Below are 19,858 nucleotides of genomic sequence, written 5' to 3'. Positions count from 1 at the left end.
CTCCCCAGAGTACCGCTTGGACCACTCTCTGGTGGTCAAGATGGAGAACACCTTTCCGGGGCGGGGGTGGGGGGTGGGGGGAGGGGCTCTAGAACGCTAGGAACTACACTACCCAGAAGGTAGTGCGCCGAGTTGAGCCAATAAAAGGTCAAGATAAAGGCATTTCCGTGCGTGCGCATCTCATCGGGGTGGGACTTCCGGCGTCCTCTTCGTGGCGGCCATTTTTACTGCTTTCGTATCTGTTGTCACTCCGGAACGCTGGGCCGGGACTTGGGTGACAGGGTTGAGAAGGTCCAAGAGGAGCCGCTGTCTCCGCTGCATAGAGGCCGGTCTGAAGTTCGGCGACGCCGCCGGGGGTGTACCGGGCCTGCCGTGCCCGCGTCCACCCGCCTCTCCCGCCGCTACCGGCCCCGCTCTGCCCCCAGACTCTGATGGCGTTGGCGGCGGCGGCGCTGAGGACCCCGCCTCAGGTAAACGCTCATCCTCCGGGCCCTCACCGCCCTCACCCCACCAGACACTAAAGCCCCGAGTGCGGGGCGCCTGCTCACGTGCCCGCAGCCCAGGACGCGGTGTCCGGGATGGTGGGGCGTTCGTGGGTGGGTCTGTTTTTGATAGACAGTGTGATGGCCGCGTGAGAGAGGGTGACAGGCGGAGGTACTGACAGGTGCAAAGGCTTGGAGGTCGGATTGAGCCGGGAGTATTGGGAAACATGGGACCTGTCTGATGTCTGCAGGGAAGTGTGTGGTAGCGTGACCCCTGTACTGGCTGGCGGAGAGGTTTTTTCTTCATTCTGAGGGACCTGGATGCCATGGAGGGTAGTGGACAGAAGAGGAATACAGTCTGTATTAGGGTTTCAAAAGTTTTCCAAAAACCGATTAAAGAGAGAAGAAACTGGAATGGGGCTGAAAACGACAGTGAGGCACAAGGCGCTAGTAAGAAGCAGCATTGAGGACTGAGGCGCAGAAGCTAGTCACTTAGCCCGAGGTCACCGGGATCCAGAGCTGGACGGGGATACAGGGGAGGCCTGACTTCATCTGGAGCCCAGTCCTTGTTGCCTACCCCTCTCCGCAGGTTCTGAAGGATGAAAAGCACTTAGGAAACCTATACACGGAAGAGGAGGTTGTCCCAGTCACTCACTGTCCCTGACAACACCCAAATGGTGTCTGGGATTGTGGTGTCTTTAACGTCTTCCTTGCTTTTTTCCAAGCTCGTGGGTGTGGGGACCCTGGGGATACCTCAAGCCCAGTCCTGAGTGCAGGCCAAGGGTTACACGGAGGTATTGCTATTGCTGTCAGCCAATATAAACACGTGTGAAAGGTTGTGACAGGACCAGATACTGACATGTGCAAATGTTTGGAGGTATGACTATACTGGAGATAGGGTACAGTCAGTTTCCATTTTATTAGGACCAAAGAGCTGAGTGTCAAGAATCAGGTCTGTAATTGTCAAGAATTTGGACGTCTGTTATGGAGATAATGAGAGGTTTGGATAAGCGGAAGGGGTTGATTCTTATGCATGTCTTAGTGCGTTCCATTGCCTGCAAAGAAGAGAACAGACTGTATGAGTAATATAAGAGGCAGGGAGCTGCCAAGGAGGCATTTACTATAATCCAGATGAGTGTTGGACCAGGGTGGTGGCCACAGAGGTGGGAAAGAAGTTGGACTTTCCATCCATGTTTTAAGGAGAGCCAAGTAGATTTTTAGATGTTGCGGGTGAGGGAGAGAAAGGGAAGAGTCAGGGATGACCCCAGTGTTTCCGGTTTTAGGAGCTAATGGGATGAAAGCTCCATCAACTGAGATCGGAAAGTTATGGTAGGTTAATTTTACTTAGGAATATCAGATGTTTTGTTTTGGCCTTGTCAAGAGTCTGAGATATTTCAGAGAAAGCGAGTGGAGGCAGCAGTTGGGTGTCTGGAAATCTGGGGAGGAAGGTGGCTCTTGTGTGGAACAGGGAGGAACTGTGGATCCCATTTATGTGGGGGAATGCAGGTCATCCTGGCAATGCTGTTCGCTGGTCTGAAAGAGGAGGGTGCATGATGAGTGGTTTCCCTGCTCCACACCTGATCAGCGTTGCTGAGCACACAAATGCAGGTGAAGGATAGAAGTGAACATGGTAACCATATGGAAGAGAATGGGTAACTGAATTGAAGAGAATGGTTTGACAGGCTACTAAAGCTTTTGTGAGATTAGTGGACATGAGATGGCTGTGGAGGCGTTGGAGTAATTGAAACAAGATGATGAGGCTAGGGCTCCTGCTAATTCACTAATGTACAGGTTCACCAGAATTTTGTGGTGAGGTTTGGTGTGGTGTGGTGTGTTTGATCTTGATGGTGGATAGGTCTGGGGCAAATATGGTCATTTGTGAGAGTCACTGTGCCTGGAACGGACAGTGTCAGGGCCAGGATTCCAAGGAAGGCTGAGGGAGAGAAGACAGTGATGGCCGCTGAGGGGACAGGGAGTGCAGCACAAAAGTGGATGTGGGTCATGGGCATCTGTAATCACATGTGCTTCTGGGTGGTTAAAATTGAAGCAAGGATCAATAAAAGTATGAAGGAGGCCTTCAAACCATTTTCCCACGTGCATAGTTGTGGGAGTGCAACTGTGGGGACTGAAGATGTGAGAGAGGTACAGTCTACAGAATGATGGGCACACTAAGAGGAAGTGCTAGCTCATGGCACCAGGGCCCTGTTATTGGGGACTGAAGGTTGAAGCTTGAACCCAAGTTTGGTTGTGTCTGTGAGTCACAGCCTAGAGACCCCAGGGGAATTGATTGACAGGATGGATGGGACCCTACAGGCCAGGACCAGAGCTTGGATGACATCTCTGTGCTGTCCTGTCCAGTGGTGTTGAGGGCTGAACACAGTGAATGAAGAGACCCTGAGGGATAGGTGGGCATCAGTGGCACTTAGGCCTGAAATTCCTGTTCGGTGGAGAGCTCTGGAAGAGGATGAAGGTGGGATAGGTGTGTGATGAGATGGATTGTGGGATCTTAGAGAGAGAATGTTCATAGCTCATTCTTTCTCTCTCATAGACGTGCAGTGTGACATTTGAGGACATTGCTGTGTACTTCTCCTGGGAGGAATGGAGGCTCCTTGATGAGACTCAGAGACGCCTGTACCTCGATGTGATGCTGGAGAACTTTGCACTTATATCCTCACTGGGTAAGACTCAAAGCCTTCCCAGTGTCCTGGACTAGGCTCTACCCCACCTCACCCCCCTTTTCCCAGGGGGTGCTCTGTTCTTATACATGTGAACTGTGGGCACTACTTGCTTCCCAAGCTTTCTGTGTAGTTGCTGTGGTAGCTAGGACTGGGCTGTTTGCACTGCCCTCTACCTTCTCCTGCAATATCAACCCCGATACCTGCTGTATTGAATGCTGTTAGGAAAAGGATTCCAAGCCAGTAGTATTGCAGTGAGCTTAATGGATTCTACCTTACTTCCTTCTCTCTGTCTGGGTCAGTGTGTCTAGATCCTTTTCACCTCTGTGTCCGAGATTTGATCCCTTCTTTTATTTACTTGTTTTTATTTTAATTTAATTTAATTATATATTTTTTTTTCTTCTCTTGGCTGAGCTGCATGGCTTGAGGGATCTTAGTTCTCCGACCAGAGATTGAACCAGGGCCACAGCAGTGAAAACACCAAGTCCTGACCACTGGACCGCCAGGGAACTCCCTTGATCCCTTCATTTACCTAACATTTCTTTGTGCCTGCCTGTGCCAGGCATGCAGGCATTATCATTGTCATTACTTACCTGAACGATGAGCTACTTTTCAGTGTCCTACTGCGGTTTGTAGTGTTTATTTATTTATTTTTTTAATATATGTTTATCCAAAGTTTTTTTTTTTTAATTATTTATTTATTTTGGCTGCACTGGGACTTCAATGTGACATATGGGATATTTAGTTGCAGCATGCGGACTCTTAGTTGTGACATGCAGACTTCTTAGTTGCAGCATGCGGACTCTTAGTTGTTGCCTGCATGTGGAATCTAGTTCCCCGAGGGATTGAACCTGGGCCCCTTGCATTGGGAGCGCAGAGCCTTACCCACTGGACCACCAGGGAAGTCCTTGTAGTGTTGGTTTTTTGTTTTGTTTAATAAATTTATTTATTTATTTTTAGTTGCATTGGGTCGTTGTTGCTGTGCACATTCTTTCTCTAGTTGCGGCGAGTGGGGGCTATCTTCGTTGTGGTGTGCAGACTTCTCATTGAGGTGGCTTATTTTGTTGCAGAGCACAGGCTCTAGGCATGCAGGCTTCAGTAGTTGTGGCTCATGGGCTCCAGAGTGCAGGCTCAGTAGTTGTGGCTCACGGGCTTAGTTGCTCTGCGGCATGTGGGATCTTCCTGGACCGGGACATGAACCTGTGTTCCCTGCATCGGCAGGCGGACTCTCAACCACTGCACCACCAGGGAAGCCCCTCATTTTGGTTTTGATTTGCATTTTCCTGATGATCAGTGAGATGATTAGTGAAGAGGAACATTTTTTTTTTTTTTTTTTGCGGTACGCGGGCCTCTCACTGCTGTGGCCTCTCCCGTTGCGGAGCACAGGCTCCGGACGCGTAGGCTCAGCAGCCATGGCTCACGGGCCCAGCCGCTCCACAGCATGTGGGATCCCCCCAGACTGGGGCACGAACCCACGTCCCCCACATCGGCAGGCGGACCCTCAACCACTGCGCCACCAGGGAAACACAGGGGGAACATTTTTTCATATACCTGTTAGCCATTTGTAGATCTTTGATAAAATGTCTGTTCAGCCATTTTATCTTTGATAAAATGTCCACTTTTTAATCAGATTGTTCTTTTCCTGTTGAGTTGTAGAGTACCTTATATATCAATGTTTTACATATTAAAATATAAATTTCACCAATGAAATCTATCTGGTCATGGCCTGTTTTTTTTTGTTGGAAGATTTTTGCTTACTGGTTCAATTTCCTTACTTGTTATTGGTCTATTCAAATTTTCTGTTTCTTTATGATTCAGGTTTGGTAGGTTGTATGTTTCTAGTCTGTTTCTTTTAGGTTATCTAATTTGTTGGTGTATAACAGTCCTTTGTTTCTCTTTTATTTCTCTGTTAACTTATTTGAGTCTTCCCTCTCAGAAGTCTAGAGAAAGGTTTGTCAGTTTTATTTATCTTTAAACAAAACCAGTTCTTAGTATTGTTAATCTTTTTTTATTGTTTTTATAGTTTCTATTTCATTTATTTCTGCTCTGATCTTTCTTTTTTTTCTTTTTCTTTTTTGGCTGTGCCATGTGGCAGGCAGGGATCTTAGTTCCCCAACTAGTGAACGAACCTGGACCCCCTGCCGTGGAAGCATGGAATCCTAACCACTGGACTGCCAGGGAATTCCCCTCTGTTCTGATCTTTATTTCTTCCTTTGTTCTGCTAACTTTGGTCTTAATTTGTTCTTTTTCTAGTTCCTGGAGATGTAAAGTTTGGTTGTTTATTTAATGCTGGCATTTTTTGCTCTTAATCCTGGCATTTATTGCTCTAAACTTGATTTTTTTCTTAATGCTGACATTTATTGCTCTAAACTTTTCTCTTAAAACTGCTTTTGCACATTGTATATGTTTTTTTCTATTTTTGTTTTTCTCAAGGTACGTTTGATTTTCCTGTTGATTTTTCCCTTTGACTGATTCACTGGCCAGGAGCATATTGTTTAATGTTCACATATCTGAATTTTTAAGCTTTCCTCCTGTTGCTGGTTTCTAGTGTTATCCATTGTGTTAGGAAAAATTACTTGATATGGTTTGAGTCTTCTGAAACTTGTTAAGACTTGTTTGACATAGCATATAATCAATCCTAGAGAATATTCTATATGCACTTGAGAAGAGTGTATATTCTGCTGTAATAGGATGGAATGTTCTGTATACATCTGTTACATTCATTTGGACTGAAGTGTTGTCCAATTCAAAGATACCCTTACCTTCTATCTGGATATCCACCTGTGTTGAAAGGGGGATATTTAAGTTCCCTATTAACACATTATTTACTGGGAGATTTTTTCAGAAACTAATGCCTGTGGCCGGCAATTTGTTAGTTTGAGTAAATATCAACAACTTTTTTTGCACTTAATGTATTTATTTGAAACTTTGCACATGTCTTACTAAAGCATTCTAATACTTTGTTAGAGTGTGATAGGCAGTATAGCAGGAATATCTGTGCAGGGGAACAGAACATCTATTACAAATACACTGTTTCACTGTGCTTTCCCCTGGAAGAGCAGACTCTATACTTTCTGGAGGCTTTTTTTTTTTTTTTAAAGTCCTGTGGGTATTATTTCCTCTAGAATATGTTCTTTTATTTTACCTGGTAGTCAACAAGGTGGATCTTTGTGGGGAGGCTCTTTTATTTTTTTATTTTTAAAATATTTATTTATTATTTTATTTATTTTGTCTGCACCGGGTCTTAGTTGCTGCATGCAGGATCTTTTAGTTGTGGCACACGGGCTTCTTATTGTAGTACGGTGGACTTCTTAGTTGTGACATGCAGACTCTTAGTTGTGGCATGAATGTGGGATCTAGTTCCCCAAGCAGGGATCGAACCTGGGCCCCCTGCATTGGGAGTGTGGAGTCTAACCCACTGGACCACCAGGGAAATCTCTTGGGGGGCTCTTTTAGAAACGCCACGAGAAGGATCAGGTGTGGGACTACCACTGCCTTCACCGGAATGATCAGTTACCCATTCTCTAGCTACTGCTGACAAAAATTGCTTATGGGACTTCCCTGGTGGTGCGATGGTTAAGAATCTGCCTGCAAGGGCTTCCCTGGTGGCACAGTGGTTGAGAGTCTGCCTGCCGATGCAGGGGACACGGGTTCATGCCCCGGTCTGGGAAGATCCCACATGCCGTGGAGCAGCTGGGCCCGTGAGCCATGGTTGCTGAGCCTGCGCGTCCGGAGCCTGTGCTCCGCAACCGGAGAGGCCACAAGTGAGAGACCCGCGTACAGCAAAAAAAAAAAAAAAAAAAAGAATCTGCCTGCAAATGCAGGGGACATGTGTTCAATCCCTGGTCCAGGAAGATCCCACGTGCAGTGGAGCAACTAAGCCCATGAGCCACAACTACCGAGCCCGCATGCCTAGAGCCCGTGCTCCATAAGAGAAGCCATCTCAGCGAGAAGGCCACACACCACAACAAAGAGTAACCCCTGCTTGCCACAACTAGAGAAAGCATGCGCGTAGCGACGAAGACCCAACGCAGTCAAAAATAAATAAATAGATGAATAAATTTATTTAAAAAATTGCTTGTAAGTCATTTTATTCTGTGCATTAAGGCTGCAATAAATTTTAAATACATTGAATAAACCGCAGTTACTCAACTAGAAACCCACTTTCTTATATCATTTTCGAGTTTTCCAGAGGATATTGAAGTTTGCCAGATATTGATCAGAACGATCAACTCCTTTCATATATTTATTATACTCTAACATACTATTGGGCTTAGTTATCTGATGGCCAGTCTTTCTGTCTTCCTTTACTGTAGATGCTATGGAGGTGTAATGAATAGTTGTCACCATGCAGACTAGCCTCTTGTCTTTCCATATAAGAAGAATCACTTCTCCCTTCTGTAAGAATGTCATTTCTACCCTCTGTAGATTTTTAGATTTCTCCTTTAATTGGTTTGGTAGACCATGATTCTCTCTTATAGTCCTACAAACTCTGGTTTTATTTTTCAACAACATTACAGATGTGGACAGACTGTTGTAATAATTGTCTTGGTAAATATGGTGCCATGAACCAAGGTTGTAGGACCAACAATATTGTTTCTTGCAGTTTCTTTCCTTCACCCATGTAAATATCACGGTTGCATGTATATCCAGTTTCACTTCCGTTAAGCATCCTGACCAAAATTCCATATTTTGTAAATTTTCCAGGATTATAGGTTTTGAATCTGAGTTGTCCTCTCCACTTTATCATTGCCTCATCAAGTGATAGCTCTTGTTTGGGTGTATAGATCGATTGAGATTTTGGTAGAAAATAAGCCAAAAGAGGTTTAATTTTTGAAATTCTGTCTGTAGAAAGTGGAGTTTCTGAGTTATCGTTAAAGTGAAGAAATGTCAATATTTGTTTGAACCTTCTTCTCGTCCTAATCTTTGATAAGTGTTTCAAGTAAGGGATCAGTCGACCAATATTCTTTCCACTGTGACTTTCTTATTTGTCTCATCAAAATTATTAACCCAAGAGGCTTCTTCATGTCACTGTTAGTTACATTAGTCCATTTTAAAGCCTTATCATACTTTTTATATGATTTTTCATTCTGTTGGTGATATAAGTTTGTTTGAGAAGTGACCAACTCGAAAAAGTCGTTACCAAAAATTAATTCTGTTATTTCACTAACACTTGGCGGGTTATTACATTCAATAGTTACACCTGACACACCTGTAAAGTCTTCTAATTTTTGTGAAATGTTGTCTTCAATCCACTCTTACATAGAAGCAAAGGAGCGTTCTTGAGTTTCATTTTCACTTTCCACAGTAGAGTCATTCACTATGGGTTTTTGTCTTTTTGTTGGTCTAATATTCACATCGTCTCAATCAGAATTATATTCTGAAGAACTGTCGTCTTCTGAGACACTAGTATATATGTCGCTCAGAGAAAGTATATGCATAAAATTCACCAAAAAATTCTTCATCACTCAATTTTGCGATGCATCTTTTTTGAAAATTTTACGGTAATAAACTTGCGTTTAATGTACACGAGGTTGGAACAAAAACCTAATGGAGGAAAATGTGAAAGATAATGATAATCATAAGTTGTATAATGAACCCTTGATCAATTTTAAGTTCTAACAACTTCGCACGGTGATGTTAATTGTGTCACTCTCTAAAAAAGTATTGGTACGTCTCCGGTCAATAACGTTTGAGTAACAAAAGATGTATTAATGCATCTCTAGTCAGAAATGTGTTAATATTCTTTTGCTGGGACTTTCCTGGCAGAAAGTCCTGGCAGGACTTTCCAGTGGTTAAGACTCTGTGTTTCTACTGCAGGGGGCACAGGTTTGATGCCTGGTTGGGGAACTAGGATCCTGCGTGCCGTGCGGCGTGGCCAAAAAAATAAAAAAATTCCTGCCTTCAGATCTGGTCATATTTGCTTAATTTTTAATATATGGTACGTATATATATAGTTAAATTGTTACATCCTCCTGGTGAATCAATTTCTTTATCATTACGTAATGAACATTGTCTCTTGTGATAGTTTTTTTTTTAAGAGTGATCTTTTTTTGTTTTTTTAAAAATTAATTTATTTTTGGCTGCATTGGGTCTTGTTGCTGCACGTGGGCTTTCTCTAGTTGCGGTGAACAGAGTCTACTCTTCATTGTGTTGTTTGGGCTTCTCATTTCAGTGGCTTCTCTTGTTGCAGAGCACGGGCTCTAGGCATGTGGGCTTCAGTAATTGTGGCATGCAGGCTCAGTAGTTATGGCTCACCATAGAGTGCAGGCTCAGTAGTTGTAGTGCATAGACTTAGTTGCTCCACAGCATGTGGGATTTTCCCAGACCAGGACTTGAACCCATGTCCCCTGCATTGGCAGGCAGATTCTTAACCACTGCACCACCAGGGACGTCCCTCTTGTGATAGTTTTTGATTTAAAGTCTATTTGTCTCACTTAAGTATAGCTTACTCTGTTCTCTTCTGAGTTCCATTTGCATGGAATATCTCTTTCAATTCCTTCATCTTCAGCCTGTGTGTGTCCTTAAGGCTGAAGTTACTCTATTGTGGGCAGCATATAGTTGAGGTCTTCTTTTTTTTCTGTTCAGTCACTGTATGTCATTTAATTGGAGAATATTTTTAGGACCTACTGTTGCCATCTTATTATTGTATGGCTGTTTTGTAGTTTCTTTCTTCTTCTCTTGCTGTCTTCCTTTCTGACTTGATGATTTTCTGTGGTAATACATTTTTTTTTTTCAAGTACCAACTCCTTTTTTTTTTTTAATTTATTTTTGGCTACATTGGGTCTTTGTTGCTGGGCATGGGTTTTTCTCTAGTTGTGGTGAACGGGGGCTACTCTTCGTTGGTGGTGTGCGGGCTTCTCACTGCGGTGGCTTCTCTTGTTGCAGAGCTCAGGCTCTAGGCACGCGGGCTTCAGTAGTTGTGGCACGTGGGCTCAGTAGTTGTGGCTTGTGGGCTCTAGAGCGCAGGGTCAGCAGTTGTGGCACATGGGCTTAGTTGCTCTGTGGCATGTGAGATCTTCCCAGACCGGGGCTCAAACCCGTGTTCCCTGCATTGGCAGGCGGATTCTTAACCACTGCACCACCAGGGAAGTCCCTGTGGTAATATACTTTTATTCCTTTCTCATTGTCTTTTGTGTCTACTATAGGGTTTTGCTTTGGGGTTACCATAAGGCTTATATAAAACATAGCATTCTATTTTATGCTGATAACAATGTAACTTCAATCTCATACAAAAAATCTACTCTTACACTTTCCCCACACATGCATTTTATGTTTTTGATGTCACAATTTACATGTTTTTATACTGTGTATTGGGTAACCATCAACAAGTTATTGTGGGTGTAGTTGTTTTTAATACTCTTGTTTTTTATCGTTTGTAGTTGAGTTGAGCGATTAACACAGTTTTACAGTATTAGAGTATTCTGAATTTGACCATATACTTATCTTTACCTGTGTGTTTTATATTTTCATATGATTTCATGTTAGTAGTTAGCATACTCTTTTTTCTTTTTTTGTTTTGGCTGTGCTGGGTCTTAGTTGCAACATGCAGGATCTTCTATCTTTGTTGCACTATGCGGGATCTAGTTTCCTGCCCAGGGATCGAGCCCGGGCCCCCTGCATTCGGAGCACGGAGTCTTAGCCACTGGACCACCAGGGAAGTCCCTAGTTAGCATACTTTTATTTCAGCTAGAAGAATTCTTTAGTCTTTCGCATTTCTGGTGAGGTACGTCAAGTGGTGATGAACTTCCTCAGTTTCTGTTTGTCTGAGAAAGTCTTTCTTCCTTATTACTGAAGAATAGTATTGCTGGTTAAGTATTCTTGGTTTGCAATTTTTTCCCCCACCCCAGTATTTAGAACATATCATCTCACTCTCATGGTATGCAGTGTTTCAGCTAAGAAAACCACTTTATGGGGTTTCCCTTGTATGAGGGGTTTCTTTTTTCTTGCAGCTTTTAAAATTATCTTTATCATTACTTTTTGAGTTTTATATTAATGTGTCTTGGTGAAGTCGTCTGTGGATTGAATCTGTTTGGGGACTTCTGAGCATCATGTACCTGAATGTCCACTTTTCCCAGATTTGGAAAGTTTTCGTCCATTATTTCTTTAAATAAATTTTCTGCCCCTTCCTCTCTCTCTACTCCTTCTAGGGCTCACATTATGCAAATATTGTTTTGTTTCACAATGTCCCATAATTCATGTAGACTTTTTTTTATTCTTTTTAGTTGTTTTTTCTTTTTTCTCCTTTGATTGGATAATTTCAAAGACCTACCTTCAGTTTCATATTCATTGTTTTGATTGATCAAGTTAGCTATTGATGCGCTACCATGTTTTTCGTTTTGTTCATCATACTCTTCACCATAATTTCTGTTTGGTTCTTTTTCATATTTTCTGTCTCTCTGTTTGAAACCTTATTTTGTTTGCATATTGTTTTCCTTATTTTGTTGGATTGTCTGTGTTTTCTAGTAGCTCATTGAGCTTCATTAAAACAATTATTGTGAGAGACTTCCCTGGTGGTCCAGTGGTTAAGACTCTGTGCTTCCACTGCTGGGGGCCTGGGTTCGATCCCTGGTCACGGAACTAAGATCCCGCATGTTTCATGACGTGGACAAAAAAAAAAAAAAAAAAAACAATTATTTTGAATTTCTTGTCTGACAGTTTATAGATATCCCTTTCTTTGGGGCAACTGATAACTTATGTTCCTTTGGGGGGTGTCATGTTTCCTTGATTATTTTGTGTGTGTTTCATGTAGTCTTGCTTTGATGTTAATACATTTAATGGAGCAGTCATTTCTTTCAGACTTTACGTAAGGTTTTGGTGGGGAAGATCTTCACCTTTTTGTGGGTGTTAGTATGCCAGCTTGATGGGTAGTTGCTGTTCCGACTACAACAAGGCCCAGGGGCTTAGAGTCTCTCCAGCTCTGTCAACTGAGATCAGTGTCAGCAAAGACTGCAGGGGTCTTCAATAGCTAAAGTTGTGGGTATCCACAGTAGTAGAGAAGACTGCTGGGGATCACCTGATCTCTTTCTCCCAAGGGAAATGTTTTGACTGAGGGGCTCCCTCTTGATGGTAAGTCTGGCTCTTGGTTGGGGCGTGGTGCTTCATGGTGGTGATGGCATTGGTGTCTGATGTGTGGGCACTGTGGAGCAGATATGGATCTGGATTCTAGGGTGTGATAAATGCAGAGCAGTAGCAGATCTAGGGTCCCAGACACTGAACAGCCTGCAGCAGTGTTGACTCTGCTTTGTGAAATGCAGTCGCACACTGAGCAGTGATGGAGTCTTGACTGGAGTATGGGTGCACACAGAAGTGTCTGGGGTCTGAGGAACTAACTCACTTATAGTGGTCATGAATCTCGTGCCTGAGACGGGCATTCAGGTGACAGCTGTGGAGTCAGGTTATGGAATATGGGCATCCATTGCACAGTTGGGGCTCTGGGGTTTAGGGTGTGTGCAGGATTTATGGGGGTAGCAGCCATGGTTTTGAAATAGAGCAATAGCTACTTTTGGGGGAACAAGTGTGATTCAGCATATTATTCTCTTGCAGGTCCCCCATGATCATGGCTATTAGTTACCTTATTGAAAGAGCTGCCAGTACCCTCTGCAGAGCAGGGAGCTGGTGTCCACACCTATAAACACTTGCCCTTCTCTGCCTTGCAGACAGTGGGATCTGCAGCTATATCGGGGCCTGTTGAGGTTCTACGAAGCAAAGGCTACTGGGGTCCTTTGCAGAGCAGGGCATTGGGGAATGTGATGGCAGCCACCATTTGGCTGATACACATAGTTCCCACCATTCATCTTATATCCTATCCATCTCCACGTGTCTGTTAAGCTGATGTCCCCAGCAATCCTTTTTTTAAAAAAAAATGTATTTATTTTTGGTTGCATTGGGTCTTTGTTGCTGCACGTGGGCTTTCTTTACTTGTGTCGAGCAGCGCTACTCTTCGTTGCAGTGTGTGGGCGTCTCATTGGTGGCTTCTCTTGTGGAGCATGGGCTCTAGGTGCGTGGGCTTCAGTAGTTGTGGCACTTGGGCTCAGTAGTTGTGGTTCACAGGCTCTAGAGCTCAGGCTTAGTAGTTATGGTGCACAGGCTTAGTTGCTCCATGGCATGTGGGACCATCCTGGACCAGGGCTTGAACCCATGTCCGTGCATTGGCAAGCAGATTCTTAACCACTACACCACCAGGGAAGCCCCCCAGTGATCATTTTTGTGTGGTTATTCTACTTTTCAATTTCCATTGTGTTACTGCAGTGTCTTAATTGGATTTCTGAGTCCTCCAAGGGTCAATTTTGTTTGCAGTTAGCTGTCTGTTTTTTGTTGGTGATAAAGGCTGGTGTCCTCTGCTGTTACGCTGATATCACTTCTAGATCGGTTTTCTGGGTCTGTTGTGTGCTGAGTTGCTCTGTGACAGTAGAAGTCATTCATCTGTCCTGTTTTTACCTTAGGATTTGTATCCTGCATGTACCATGTAGTTGCTTAACTAGGGCTTACAGATGTGCCAGGATGGATATGACTCCAGTCATGGCATGGTGGGCTCAGAGGGGGCCTGGTCCTGGTGAATGGCAGCTGAGTAGAGTATGACATCAGGCTGTTTTCAGATCATACCAGGAATCTATCTTTGTTCAACCAGGGTTTAGGTACCATTTGCAGTGGCTATACCTTACTTCTATATTTCCTTTTCCACTGTTAACACTTGCCTGACTTGTCAGTTCTACTACTTGTAATTCCTATGGTGACTTCCAGCCCGGGGATAATTTCTACCTTTCTGGACTCCACATCTCTCCCATTTTTCTCACCACTCTTTCTGTAGTACTCACCAACATTGGTTGTGCTGTGATATGTTCACATTTCCCTAAATTGACTTTGAATAGCAGCTAATATGTGGCTGTGGGTTTTTAATGGGCTTAGATGCACGTTTCTACTGTCTCACATCAGCAGCAGAAAAATCCTGCAAGAAGCCATTGGGAAAGAAATGAGTTGTAGACCCTGCCTCTCTTGTGTCACACCCTGTCTTTTGTTTCCTTCCCCTGGTGAGGTCTCCACTATTCTGTGATTTTGAGGCTCAGTAATGCAAAACAGTCGGCTGTTCTTTCAACTGAATTCCAACTTCTGTATCTTGAAAAGCATCTCATAGACTAATACCTAGATGAGACAGATGGACATCTGTGATGAACTTGACCCTTCCCTATAGTTGACATGTACTTGACCAGCATTTCTTTCTGTTCAGGTTGCTGCTGTGGAGCAGAGGATGCAGAGGCACCTTTTGAACAGATCACTTCTCTAGGAGTGTCACAGGCTAGGACTCCCAAGGCAGCTTTGTCTTTCCAGAAGACACACCCCTGTGAGATGTGTGGTCCAGTCTTGAGAAACGTTTTCCACTTGGCTGAGTGCCGGGAAACACAACACAGCCAGAAACTTTTGAGGTGTGGAGCATGTGCAAAACGATTTTATTTTAGTGCAAACTTTCAGCAGCACCAGGAGCAGTACATGGAAAAGAAAACCCTCAGAAGCAGTGTGGATGAGGCCTGGTTTGTGAAGAGCTGCAGATTCCATGTGTCACAGAAGCCATTGTGTTGTGGGGAGTTTGAAAAGGACTTCCCAACCATCGTGGGACATCTACAGCAACAGGACACTCATACTGTGGAGAAGCCAAACACAATCAGCCAGTGCGGGTCAACTTCACAAGGCAGGAAAAGCCGTCACACCTGGGTAGAATGCAAGAAAGCCCTCAGCCCCAAACACACACTTGTTCAGGACCATGGTGTCCACAGTGGAAGACAGTGTTTTGTGTGCAGTGAATGTGGGAAAGCATTCAAGTACAAATCCTCATTTGTTCTGCACCAGAGAATCCACACTGGAAAAAAGCTTCATGTATGTGGTGAATGTGGAAAATCTTTTAGGCAAAGCTCAACCCTCTGTCAACATCAAAGAATTCATACTGGGGCAAGGCAGTACAAGTGCAGCAAATGTGGGAAATCCTTAAGCCACAAATCTGTCCTCATTTATCCCCATTCATGGCACAGTGGAGAAAACAGTTATGTGTGCAGTGAATGTTCAAAATATTTTAGCCATAGCTCAGTGTTCTTTCCACATAGGAGATTTCAAATTGGAGAAAGGCCTTATAAGTGTACTGACTGTGTGAAATCTTTTACTTCTATGTCTGCGCTCAGTTATCATCAGAGATCTCACACAGGAGAACGACCTTATGTGTGCAGTGATTGTGGGAAATCTTTTATCTCTAGTTCTGACCTCCGTTACCATCAGAGAGTTCATTCTGGAGAAAGGCCTCATGAGTGCAGTGAATGTGGGAAATCTTTTATCACTCGTACTGCTCTCCGTTATCATCACAGAGTTCACACTGGAGAAAGACCTTATGAGTGTAGTGAATGTGGGAAGTCCTTTACCCGAAAAAATAACCTAATTATACACCTGAGAGTGCACTCAGGAGAAAGGCCTTATGAGTGCAGTGAATGTGGGAAATCTTTTACCTTTAGCTCCAGCCTTCGTTATCATCACAGAGTACACACTGGAGAAAGACCTTATGAGTGCAGTGAATGTGGGAAATCTTTTAACAATAGGTGGACACTCATTCGACACCGGAGAATTCACACAGGAGAAAAGCCTTATGTGTGCAATAAATGTGGGAAATCTTTTTCTTGTAGCTCCACCCTCCAGTATCATGAACGAGGTCACCTTGGGGAAAGGCCTTATGGGTGTGATGAATGTGGAAAGTCTTTTACCACTAGCTCTGCCCTCCGTTATCATCAGAGAATTCACACAGGAGAAAGGCCTTATGAGTGCAGTGAATGTGGGAAATCTTTTATCTCTAGGTCTGACCTCCAATATCATCAGAGAGTTCACTCTGGAGAAAGGCCTTATGAGTGTAGTGAATGTGGGAAATCCTTTATCCGAAGGAATAACCTCCTTTTACACCAGAGAGTTCACACAGGAGAACGGCCTTACAACTGTAGTGAATGTGGGAAATCTTTTAACAATAGGTGGACACTCATTCAACACCAGAGAGTTCACACAGGAGAAAAGCCTTATGTGTGCAGTGAATGTGGGAAATCCTTTACCTCCAGCTCCACCCTCTGTTATCATCAGAGAGTTCATGCAGGAAAAAGGCCTTATGAATGCAGCGAATGTGGGAAATCTTTTACCTCTAGTTCTACCCTCCGTTATCATCAGAGAGTTCACACAGGAGAAAGGCCTTATGAATGCAGTGAATGTGGGAAATCTTTTACTTTTAGTGCCAGTCTCCGTTATCATCACAGAGTGCATAGTGGAGAAAGGCCTTATGAGTGCAGTGAATGTGGGAAATCCTTTAAGGATAGATCACAATTCAATAAACACCGGAGAGCTCACACTGGAGAAAGACCTTATGAGTGTGGTGAATGTGGGAAATCTTTTAGCCAAAAATCTTCCCTCTCAACACACCGGAAAATTCATAATAGAGAACGGTCTTATGAGTGTAGTGCATGTGGGAAATCTTTTACCTCTATCTCTGGCCTTGGTTATCATCAGAGAGTTCACAGGGGAGAAAAGCCTTATCAGTGTAGTCAGTGTGGGAAATCTTTTACCAATAGCTCCATACTGATTCGACACCAGAGAGTTCACACAGGAGAAAGACCTTATGTGTGCAGTGAGTGTGGGAAATCTTTTACTAGTAGTGCCACCCTCTCTTATCATCAGAGAGTTCATGCAGGCAAAAGGCCTTATGAGTGCAGCAAATGTGGGAAATCTTTTACCTCTAGTTCCACCCTTCGTTATCATCAGAGAGTTCACGCAGGAGATAGGCCTTACGAGTGCAGTGAGTGTGGGAAATCTTTTATCTCTAGCTCTAAACTCCGCTACCATCAGAGAGTTCACACGGGGGAAAGGCCTTATGTGTGCAGTGAGTGTGGGAAATCCTTTAGGGATAGTTCCCAATTTAGTCAACACCAGAGAGGTCACACTGGAGAAAGGCCATATGAGTGTAGAGAATGTGGGAAATTTTTTATGCGAAAATCTACCCTTTCTCAACATCAGAGAGTTCACACTAGAGAAAGGCCTTAGATGTACTGGGGATGTGCAGTTTTCTTGTTCATTGTAAGGATTCCAGAGGAAACTGAGGAGCCATATGTCTGAATTAACTCTCAGACATTTGAGCATGCACAGTGGGGAGATTTCCCCATAAGTTTCAGTTATGTGGGAAGCGTGTGACTATGTTGCACTCTCTAACCTGTCCAGGGCTCTTCCCAGATTTATGTCACTTCCATCTCTGGGGTCAAGGCCATTTCACGTCCACCACCTGGCAGGTTCACACAGTGTGCATCAGTCACCAACCCAGTGTGTTCAGGGAAGCTGACCTCTGTCCTGCAATGTATTGGCCAAGTTAGGAGTCACCTGAACGTTTATGGCATCAGCTTTCACTCCTCCCTGACTTATCTTGGACATGGACCTGGTCAGTATTGGCCCAGAAGATACCAAAAGTTCAGCTGGCAGCTAGCAGAGAGTGACAACACAGGGATGTGTTGGTCTCACATGATAATAGTAAGTTTTTCCAGCTTCCAAATCATGAACTGGGTAACTGCCTGCTGCAGATTGCTTTGGCTTGTACAATAATCAAGGCCTTACAAGCTGTTTACACCCTCTTTAATCTTGGAAGTTCTGTTTACTCTGCAGGTAGCTTATACACAGGTTTGTACTGTGTAAGCATAAAAGGGAGAACAACTTTTAGGGGTCTCAAAATTTGTGTCTAAGGAGGGACGGTATGATGGCAGACAGTAGCTTGCCAGTTTTGACCAAATTTGCATTGCTGCCCACTGCCTCCTAGGAAAGACTGCAGGGATTTCTGGTTTTCATATGAAGCCTGGAAGCTTTGTGTTTTAGGAGTCTCCGAGATGTCCCTGAGAAGTGGCAGCTGTGAGAATCTCAAGAGCTTTGAAAGCAGAATGAATTTTTTTTTTTTTTGGTACACGGGCCTCTCACTGTTGTGGCCTCTCCCATTGTGGAGCACAGGCTCCGGACGTGCAGGCTCAGTGGCCATGGCTCACGGGCCTAGCCGCTCTGCGGCATGTGGGATCTTCCCAGACTGGGGCATGAACCCGCATCCCCTGCATCAGCAGGTGGACTCTCAACCACTGCGCCACCAGGGAAGCCCCAGAATGAATTTTTTCCCTTCCTCAAAGGAGAGGTCACAGGGCATTTCAGCACTGTTGAGGGATTATCTTCCCCAGGTCTACAGAGAGCCATATTCCCTGAGGGCCACAATTTATTGGCCTAGTGTCACTGGTTCTAAGACCATTGGGTCCAGGGGAAACCATAATTGGTACAGAAACTGGTTTACTAGGGAGGGGAAGAGGCCGCAGCCTACTAGTGTGTCAATGTAAAAATGACTGTGGAGAATCAGTTTGTACACAAATATCAGTACTTCCAGGTATGTTTATCTTGTATAGCTGAAGTCATCAGAGAAAATAAAAATAATTGAAAGGTCTTGTGGATTCTTTTAGCCTCTGTAATATTCACCTCAAGGCCATTACTGCACGGGCAGGAAGAAAGAAAAAAGGGGATCTAGTCCACAGATGTGGCTCTTGTGACCCAGACAGCATTCCTGTTTGACTTCAGGTGGAAATGTTCTTTATTGCTCACCATATTTGCTGCCACTGAGGCAAGACTGACTGCCGCCCCAACCCCCTGGGGCATAAGGATAGAAATGATGGAGTCAGTATAAGGTTGCCAAACCTATTTTCTGAAAGGACTGGGACATAGAGATCTTTAAATCTTGAGCTATGTTTTAAAGCTTTACTAAGGTATAATTTACATGTGCTAATACGAATATATTTAAAGTGTACAATTTGATAAGTTTTGACATAGGTGTGAACTTCTGAGACCATCATCATAGTCCTAATAGTGACCATATCTGTCATGGTATATTTACCTCATTCCTATTATAATCTCCTTGCCTTTCTCACCTCTCCAAGTAACCATTGATTTACTTTCCTTACAGTAGATAACTTGCATTTTCTTGAATTTATATTATTGGAATCATTTGTTGTTTACCATATTTTTTTGTTTTCCTTTATGTATCATAATTACTTTGAGATTCATCAGTGGTATATAGTGCTTTTGGTTTTTGTTTTGTTTTTGGCTGAGTAATATTTTTCGATATGCGATGGTTAGTTTATCCATTCTCTTTATGGGCATTTGGTTTGTTTCTAGATTTTGACTTCTGAAAATAAAGCTGGTATAAAAATTGTGTTCTTTATATGAATATATGAAGAATATATATGTTTCTTTTATTTTTTGTCAGTAACTTAGAATATAATGTGCGAGTCACAACTGTTTTTTACTTTTTTTTTTTGGCTGCACTGGGTTTTCGTTGTGGCAAGTGGGCTCTTCATTGCGGCCTGTGAGGTTAGTAGCCCTGCGGCATGTGGGATTTCAGTTCCCCAACCAGGGATCGATTCCCTGTCCCCTACATTGGAAGGCAGATTCTTAACCACTGGACCACCAAGGAAGTCCCACAACTGTTTTACTTTTGAAGAAACTAACATATTGTGATCTAAAATGATTGTACCTTTTGCATCTTACCAGCAATGTATGAGAATTCCATTTCTTCCATATTCTACTGAATACTTGGTTTATCATTCATGTTAGTTTTAGCCTTTTAACTGAGTTTTTAGTGTTACATCACTTTTGAGTTTCCGTAAGGATTCATGA

General features: G+C 43.6%; 1 protein-coding gene across 1 annotated transcript; it reads left to right on the top strand.

The window, feature by feature from the left end:
- Positions 1 to 200: 200 nt before the first annotated feature.
- Positions 201 to 19,858, top strand: LOC114907939 (zinc finger protein 256-like). The gene is made up of 3 exons (XM_029244071.1): positions 201 to 470; positions 3,031 to 3,160; positions 14,385 to 19,858. Exons 1-3 carry the CDS (start codon positions 432 to 434, stop codon positions 17,210 to 17,212), a joined length of 2,997 nt encoding a protein of 998 aa, XP_029099904.1. The 5' UTR covers positions 201 to 431; the 3' UTR covers positions 17,213 to 19,858.

The sequence above is a fragment of the Monodon monoceros genome, unplaced genomic scaffold (assembly GCF_005190385.1).
Source record: "Monodon monoceros isolate NGI ecotype Baffin Bay Population unplaced genomic scaffold, NGI_Narwhal_1 Super_Scaffold_10, whole genome shotgun sequence".
Lineage (NCBI taxonomy): Eukaryota > Metazoa > Chordata > Mammalia > Artiodactyla > Monodontidae > Monodon > Monodon monoceros.
This window is presented reverse-complemented; position numbering and strand designations above follow the sequence as displayed.

What these genes read in the sequence shown, in the direction of transcription:
- LOC114907939 (XM_029244071.1), top strand. Translation starts at nt 432, where the DNA reads ATGGCGTTGGCGGCGGCGGCGCTGAGGACCCCGCCTCAG. An exon ending in CGCTGAGGACCCCGCCTCAG is followed by an intron (nt 471 to 3,030) that starts GTAAACGCTCAT and finishes TCTCTCTCATAG; the next exon opens with ACGTGCAGTGTGACATTTGA. An exon ending in TGCACTTATATCCTCACTGG is followed by an intron (nt 3,161 to 14,384) that starts GTAAGACTCAAA and finishes CTTTCTGTTCAG; the next exon opens with GTTGCTGCTGTGGAGCAGAG.